Source organism: Sorghum bicolor, chromosome 2 (assembly GCF_000003195.3).
Source record: "Sorghum bicolor cultivar BTx623 chromosome 2, Sorghum_bicolor_NCBIv3, whole genome shotgun sequence".
Taxonomy (NCBI): domain Eukaryota; kingdom Viridiplantae; phylum Streptophyta; class Magnoliopsida; order Poales; family Poaceae; genus Sorghum; species Sorghum bicolor.
Window position 1 is genome coordinate 40,177,110 of NC_012871.2, and position 9,028 is coordinate 40,186,137.

Sequence of the window (9,028 nt, forward strand, 5' to 3'; positions counted from 1 at the left end):
TGCATATGCTAGTGCACACGACCAACCAAGTTCACAAAATAGCACACAAAGTTTACAAAAAGTTCCCAGAATAACAGAAGGCCATCTTGTGTCTTCCATGTGACGCCCTAGACCTCCAGCAACCTCTTCTTGCTCCTGGTGCAGCTGCTTGGACTGCCAGTTGTGGTACCTGGCACTTGCTTAGACTGACTCCTTGTGACCGGGGAGGTTACAACTCTGCTAGATGACATATGTTATCAATTAGTTCTTCAAGTAACAACAAACAAGTGTACTGGTTATAGATGGATCACTTACTGTGCAGTAGTTGATGCGTCATTCTGTGCAGCAGTGGTTCCCTTCTTCTTGTTGTTGGCTTGATTACCCTTGCTAGGGGCCTTCCTCTTCTGACTCTTAGGTGCATCTTGTGTTGTTTCTACAACCTCTACCACCCTTGGCTTGTTAGCCCTCTTCTTCTTCTTCTTAGATGGATCACTCACTGTTTCTTCTATAATCTCTATCACTTTTGGCTTGTAAGTCCTTCTCTTCTTTGGTGGTGCAGGTGGTGGTGCATCTGGGTCATGAACAGTTTCATTGCATGTTTTTTGTAGGTGTCCAAATCCACCACATCTTTTGCACCTTCTCTTTCCTTTGGTGTTGGATCCACCTTCTTCAACTCCAATAAACCTTCTCTTCCTTGGCCTTCCTGCTGCTCTTTTGCAGATTGGAGGAAGGAGTTTGAACCCAAGGTCTACCTTTTCCCATTCCTCCTTGCCTGGCATTGGAGGCACTGCAGATGCATAAGCTTTTTTGAACATTTGGACAGAGTAGTATGGATGCACATAATCCTCCAATGGTATCCTCTTTGTGCCAATGAAAGATATGGCATGCACACATGGAAGTCCAGTCAGCTGCCAGCCTCTACAAGTGCATTCTCTCTTCTCTAGATCAACAATGAACCTCCATGGAACTAGGTCCTTACTCACCCCTCCAACCTCTCCAACCATGGGGCCACTCCTGTGAATGCTGTAATTAAGGTTTCTGCTTTTGTTGTGCAACTCCTTCATTACTTGTGGCAAAATCATGAATCCTGACAGTTTATCAGCCAGCTGCATCCTAGTGCAAAACCTCTCCATGATGAGCTGTCTAATCCTGTCCATCAAGTCTAACACAGGTAAAGACTTGTACTCCCTGATCCAGCTATTGAAGGTCTCTGCAATGTTGTTTGTGACATAGTCAATCTTGCTTTCTGTGCTGAACTTGGCTCTTGCCCACTTTTGCTTGTGATTCTCCAAAAGCCATTGTGTTGCCTTTGGGCATGCTTTATGTATCTCATTCCAGTGCCTCTCATGGGTTGTCATTCTATAGCACCTTGATGCAGGCCACAAGTTCCTCTCAAAAACTTCTCCCTTAAACCTCTTCTGGAAATTCTTTACAAGGTGCCTCATGCATTCCCTGTGTTCCACTCCATTATTGAATACCTTTGTAACTGCTTCATCAATTCCTTTCCCTGCATCTATGGAGATTACAAGACCTTTAGGAGAACCAATTGCCTTATGCAGCATCTGCATGAACCACTCCCAGTTGTCTTTAGTCTCACTGCCAAAGACACCATAAGCCACTGGGAACATCCAGTTATGGCCATCCACACCTACAGCTGTTGCTAACTGACCCTTCCACTTGGCTGTCAAAACAGTGGAGTCTATGCCTAAATAAGGTCTGCAACCTTGAAGGAAGCCATCAATGCATGGCTTCAGTGCTACAAACATCCTAGAGAATCTTCTTTCCATATTCACAATATCCCACTCAATATCTACAACACTACCTGGACATCTCTTCTCAATCTCCCTCTTCCAAGAAAAAACTTGTACAAAGCTGTCATCCCATCCACCCAATATCTCATCCAATGCCATCTGCTGGCCGTCCCACACTTTGAAGTAGCTCAGCTTAATGCAATACCTGTCTTGCAACTTCTTCCTCAAATCTGTTGCCTGAATAGTTGGATCTTCCCTAAGCCAATTTATAACTCTGTCCTTGACCCAGTGATTGGTAGCCATGCAATTGCTTTGTTGTTGTCCTGTCCCTGCACATTTATGCTTGTGTGGCATCTTCTTAATATGCAGTGAACACAAGAATCAATATAGAAACAACAAACCAAAAAAAAGCTTAATTACTACTCGAAAATACCTGCCATGTCTTCCCATCTTGACACTATGATGCATGAATCCTCCACCTACACCTCTTCGCCTTACAGTACGCTCTGTACCGCTTGGACTCACTGTAAGGAACTGCAAGTTCATACTCATTAAGCACAGCATACTGCCTAATGCACCTCTTAAAATAGAAACCATCCTCAAAATTAACACCAACAGCAATTATAGGATTATCTATGTCAGTTACATGCACCAAACCAGCACAGTCCTTCTGATCATCCACTTTCAGTGGATCATCTTCTTCATCATCAGTGTCAGGATAGCAAACAGGGTTATCGTCTTCTTTATCATCATTTAGAACATCATTGTACTTCTCCCCCTCATCATCTACTCCCACATACTCTACTTCATCATTCTCTCCCCAGTCAGCATCTTGAACCTCAGGCTCAGGGTCAGTACTGGCATCACTGTCATCAACTTCAACATCAGCCTCATCTCTATCATTAGCATCAGGCTCAGGGTCATTGTGCTCATCATCATCATCATCTATGTCAGGGGAAATGGTATCTAATGGCACACAAACATCAGGATTAGTAATAACACTAAGACTCTGTTGTGCAGATTTGTCCCAAGGATAAGTGTCAACATCATCAACTGTTAGTGGTACCTTCCTACTGTCCCAATACTGATCCAGTGCATGTAACAGTGAGCTATCAGAGTCTATGCGAACTGTCTCATTCTTTTCTTTGTCCAAATATGTAACTTGCAGTTCTTGATCCTGACCACGAGCTATATCCTCAGCAAGCAACTGATGAAAACCCATCCAATTGAATTCATCCTTGTCAACCACCCGAATCCAATTCTCAGTCACATGATAGTCACCGAGTCCATCTGGTCTTTGCTCTACATAGGCATTAACCCTAATCGCCAATCTACAAGCGCTGCCAAGATCCATCCTAATTCAACAAAAAGGAAAAAAATCTTACCGCAACCCTAACGCATCGTACGCATACAAATCGAAAACAACAGCGAAGAGAAGATGGAAAACTCACCCCTTTGGCATCCATTTGAATGGAGGACAAACCCTAGCCGGTGACCCAGGGGGCTGCGCGCCCTTCCGACTGGGGGAGTCCATCTTCGGGCCTGTGGACGGGTCCTCCAGATCCTCAGCCCACCATGCTCGATGGATTCGTCGGCGACAGGGTGGATTCGACGGCGGGAGGCAGAGAGCGGCGGCGTATCGAGAGGCCAAAGGATTGGGGAGGGAGAGCGGCGGTGTATCGAGCGGCGGCGTATCGGGAGGCCAGAGGATTGGGGAGGGAGAGCGGCGGCGTATCGGGAGTCCGGGCCGTCTAAACCCTAACGACGCCGTCCGGGCCGTCTAAACCCGGTTGAACCAGACCATGTCGCACGTGTTGCCAGATGCGGCTCAGGGGCACCAGAGGTCATTTTGCACGCCTTTGACTGCGTGGACCGGGTGGCGGTGTCCATTGGCAGCATTTCACAGAACAAGAGTGTCCCTGGGCAATTAGTGGAAGTGAGGATGTCTTCCAGCTAATGGGCACCATTTGACATGTCCTACAGCCAATTCTGCCTATTTAATTCAGTGATGATTTCATATTTAGTTCAGTGACGATTGCATATTTGATTCAGTGACGAAAATTTTAAACCACAACAAGACACATGGACCAATCAGAGATTGCCATGTGTCCCAATGAAAAGTCGACACTTGGTACTGGAAAAAGGCACCTGGACCGTCCACTTCATTGGCCACATCAGCTGACATGCCACGTCATCTGCCAGCATGGCAAACGGCATCAGGCACCCTGACGGACGACAGATAATGATGAAAACTGGGCTCTTTCGCTGACAAAATGCGATCGTCATAGAACGAATGCTATTCTCTGACAATCATCATTTCGTCATAGAACAAAAGCACATCTGTGACGAAAGTCTTCATTTCGTTATGGTAGTACAAATGTGACGCTAATTCCATGACAAAGCCATTTTCGTCACCAATTCGTCACAGATGAAAGCATGTGACGATTCTGGGGTGTTCGGTGACAAAAGTAAACCGTCATTGCTGCACACATCCCTAGTAGTGTAAATAAGAATTCATAGCCATAAGATAAACATGATAATTATCTCAATTAGATTACTCTAAGTCTATAGCACTAGCATGGTATTGGGACAATCTACAAGAATAAATCCTAAGTATTCTAACTATATTGTCAAAGGATACATTGATTAGTGCAAGTACACCTAGCATCATCACTAGAACACGTTATATCTATTCATAGTGATATTAGCAAGAAAGATTATGAACAAAGGACTCAACAGGACTATAATAATGGTGCTCTACAATCCTTATAATCGGGGAAAGGAATACAAAGGACTCAACTGGACTATCACTCCTGCGATCTACCTCAAGCTCTAGACTATAAGGTGTAATCGTAGATAAATATGGTCTAGGCACCTCGCCTACACAATATCTATCACTTACAAATCAGCCTAATGAGTAAGCGCTATATGATCCTATGCATAAACATAATTCTAGTCTAACTAGGCTAAGCTTATAATCAAAGTAAACTAAGAACAATATAATTAAGAACATAAGCAAATAGAATAAAGTCAATTCTGATATAATCAAATAGATCAAAGTCATATTCATAGTAGCAAGAACTAATATAAATATAACAAAGAGAATAAGAGTTTACCAAGAACTGAAGATTGATCTAGACTCCAAGATTAACTCTCCTTCTAGATCTATTCCTATGTAGCTATGCTAAAGAACTATACAGATCTAAGTGAGATGGTGGCTAAGAATCCTATAGAGATAGATCCATTCGAGGGACCTCTCTCTGTCTAATTCTTCTCTTAATCTTCTCAGAGAATAATGAACTCTCCTCCAGGGAGGGGCAGGGTCTTTATTTATAGCCCCATAGGAAGCACCACAACCCTTGGATCAAACCGACATAAACATGCGCTTAAGATTAATCCTCAAAGTCGGTGGAGGCAGGATCCGCGAGGTTCACCATGATTAGCTGAGCTCTCTGGGTGGCCGCCCCTGATAGGGTGGGGTGCCCGCCCTACCCTATGGCAGGTGGTCCCCACCTTTCAAGTGGTGTCTTCCCGAACCTTCTAGAGTATTCCTAAGTTAACGTTTTACGTATTCTCTCTATATAAATCTGACATGTGGAGCTCTTTTTGTTCTTACTCTGATAACCCCTGCAGAAATAGACAATCACCAAAACTAGATGTGGACCTCTTTCACGTATTCTATTAGTGATAAGACCTATATCTGGATAGTATTCTAATTTAAGTCCTTTCTCATGCTATGTTGACGGTTAAAAGGAGTACTTATCTACCGCCAACATCAATCTTCTTCTCTAAAAGAAACAATCTAGCCAGCTGCATTTCTAGAGGGTAATGGCCCTAAGTACTTCAGTGCTCAATCTAGACTTGCAGCTTGAGAAGCTCAAAAGAACTCAGCTGTTAGTGAAGGCCAATGCATTCAAGAAATCTTATCAGTCAAGAAGACAGTTGATCTGCTCAAAGAATTTCCCATTGAGATCAACAAAGAAACTGACCACTCTTAATGAAGAAATGACACAACTACTAGCTAGGCTGAAAACTCTTGATTAGATGATCAAACAGAAGGAAGAAGCCTTATCCAATATCCCTACATCTTTAGCTGATTAAAAGAAAACCATGGCAAGTTTGAAGACGAAGCTAGATGAAATCAAGCATGAAAAGAAAGCCAAGATCCCTAGATTAGCTGAGAAAGATCACTAATGGATAGCCGAGATAGATAGCATTAGGCTTTCAGTTTTAAATTCCACTAAGTCTGTACTAAACATGTAAATATTTAGGCTTTCAGCATTAGGCTTTCAGTTTTAAGTACCCCTCTGCATTTCATACTCTATAATTTTACCGTACTTAATTTCTAAATTCTTTAACTTTCTTTTTCCCAGATAAATAATTTGACTAGTTTGATTCTTTAAGGAAACCTGAGTTTCAAACAAGTCAAGCTCCATTGGCAAAGTTAGCCGATTCTAGATAAGCTAAAACCTCATTAGCAAAACTAGACGATGTGTTTACTTGGATCCCTCGCAGTCATAGTTAAATCAATCAGCTATATTAGTCGACCCACATCCCTAACACAGGAGAAATGTTTTTTAACTTAGCTGATCCACTTACTCATAATAGCGGAAACGTCCTCAATTTAGCTGATCCACTCTCTTTGGGGAATTAACTGCATGTTGTTTCACCTTCTACTTATCCTTTTATCAATAACACTGATGCCCCTGATGGAAATCATTCAACCTTGCTCTCTCCTCATCTTCAACCTTTCAACCCTCAAACTGTCAGTCTTACTTCAAACCCTAGCTTAGTTCAATGGTTGACAGCTGAGGCAAATGTTCGGCATCACCTTTCCTCCGATGAGGTGAACCAACCCACGCAGTGCCAGAGGCTTAACAGGTAATCCAAGCATCTCATCTTTTGAACTTGGATCATTGTTCATCATTTTCTCTCTTTTTTCTCTGCAGCCCTGCCCCCCCAAGCTAATGCTACGGCAGGCCCTAGCCAACTGACAAGAATAGGCTTCTGCGAGCTAGGCGGTAGCATCTTCCCTTTCTTCTTTGTTTGACTTTTGCTCTAAAGGCAATATGTATCGTATCGGCTATTTTTAGTTGTCAACAACTCTAAATTTTTGTACTAAAGGCTACCTTCTGTATCAGCTATCAGAGGTTGTATTTCAACACTTCATTAGCTAAAGCAAATCAACCCAAACACTAGGGTAATACTTCTTGAAATACTTTCCATTAATAGCTCTAGAATATTCTTCTCCCTCCAACGTTTCATAGAAGTAGGCATTTCCAGGAGCAACCCTAGTAATTCGATATGGTCCTACCCAGTTAGGTGACCACTTGCCAAATTTGCTATCTTTAGATCCAATTGGCAAAATCACTTTCCAAACTAATTCCCCTTCACTGAATCTCTTTTCTTGTACCTTTGGATTATAAAATTTGGCAATCTTAATTTTATAAGCTTTAATATTCTCTAGAGCCCTTAGTCGATGAGAATTTAAGTCATCCAAATTATCCAACAAAATATTTTTATAATCATCGGCTATCAACTCATCCTGGTGTGACACTCTTTGAGATCCTATATTAATCTCTAAAGGCAACACAGCTTCATGCCTATAAACCAACTCATAAGGTGAACATTTAGTCAATCCATGACAAGCCATTCTATAAGACCTGAGAGTTTCATTAAGCACCAAATGTCACTTTCTTGGATATTCTCTGATCTTCTTCTTGATAATTTTAATTAGGATCTAATTAGATGCTTCAGCTTGTCCATTATCTTGAACATAATATGGAGATGAATTAATCAACTTAAAACCTATACTAGTAGCAAAATCTTCAAATTCCCTGGATGTAAACATCTTCCCTTGATCAGTTCTAATAGACTGAGGAATTCCAAACCTATAAATAATATGCTCTCAAATAAACTCAATCACATTAGTCGATGAAGCTTCTCTCAAAGGAACAGCTTCCACCCGTTTAGTAAAATAATCTATTGCCACCAATATAAATTATATCCTTTACTTGATGATGGAAAAATCTGGCCAAACAAATCTATTCCCCATCCTCTAAATGGCCATGGCTTTATAATAGGATTCATAGCCGATGCTGGAGACTTCTGAATATTACCAAACTTTTGACATTCTTGACATCCTTTGTAATACCTGAAACAATCTTCCACTATAGTTGGCCAAAAGTAATCTGCTCTCATAATCACCCATTTCATCTTATGAGCAGATTGATGTGCACCACAAACACCATCATGAATTTTTCCTATCAAAACCTTGGTTTCCTCTCGTTTAAAACATTTGAGGAGCACACCATCAACTATTTTATGATATAGCTGATCCTCAAGAAGGACAAACTTAAGAGCTTTATATCTCAACTTTTTGGACATTTGTTGTGATGAATCCCTTAAATACCCAATAATATCCTTCCTCCAATCTTCTTCATCAACAAGCTCATCAACTAAAATTTCAACAATCTACCAATATGCAGAAGTACTTTAAGCTAGTCGATTAGCTTCTCGATTCTGATTCCAAGGAATATGTTTCATAATAATAGAAGAAAAAGAATTAAGAATCTCTTGGCATACCTCATAATAATTCCTCAATATATCATCTTTGCATTCATATAGGCCGAGCAACTGATTAATCACTAATTGTGAATCACCAAAAAAATCAATACACTCAGCCTCTACCTCATGTAGAAGTTGAATTCCTTTGAGTATAGCTTCATACTCAGCTTGATTATTAGTCGATGTCAGTTTTATGTGAATAGCATATTCAAAACTTACTCCTTGTGGAGAAATCAAAACAATACTGACACCTCCTCCTTGTTGGCAAGTAGATCCATCAAGAAACAAAGCCCAAGGAGTTAATTCTAACAGTGTTATTTTTTCTCGATGATGAGTAATGAAATCAGCTATAACTTGACCCTTAACTACTTTAGCCGATTCATACCTTAAATCAAAATCTAATAATGCAAGAATCCACTTACCAATTCTCTCATTTAAAATAGGAATGGATAGCATATGCTTAATCACATCAAATTTAGACACCACTGTGCATTTAGAAGATAACAAATAATGTCAAAGCTTAGTACATGAGAAGTATAAGCACAAACATAGCTTTTCAATAGGAGAATATCTTGTCGTTGGGATCCAATAACCTTCTACATAAATAGAAATTACTCTCTTCTTTCATTCAAATTCTTGCATTAAAGATGATGCAATAGTATGGTCAACGGTTGCTACGTACAACTTAAAAAATTTCCTCTTCTTAGGAGGAATCAAAACTGGTGGAGATT

General features: G+C 40.9%; 1 protein-coding gene across 1 annotated transcript; it reads right to left on the reverse strand.

Annotated features, from left to right (window-relative positions):
• On the reverse strand, positions 291-2,033 carry LOC110432683. Its single transcript, XM_021453463.1, has one exon. It carries the CDS (start codon positions 2,031-2,033, stop codon positions 291-293), a length of 1,743 nt encoding a protein of 580 aa, XP_021309138.1.

Coding starts and splice junctions, on each gene's coding strand:
- LOC110432683 (XM_021453463.1), bottom strand. CDS start 2,033: ATGGCTACCAATCACTGGGTCAAGGACAGAGTTATAAATTGGCTTAGG.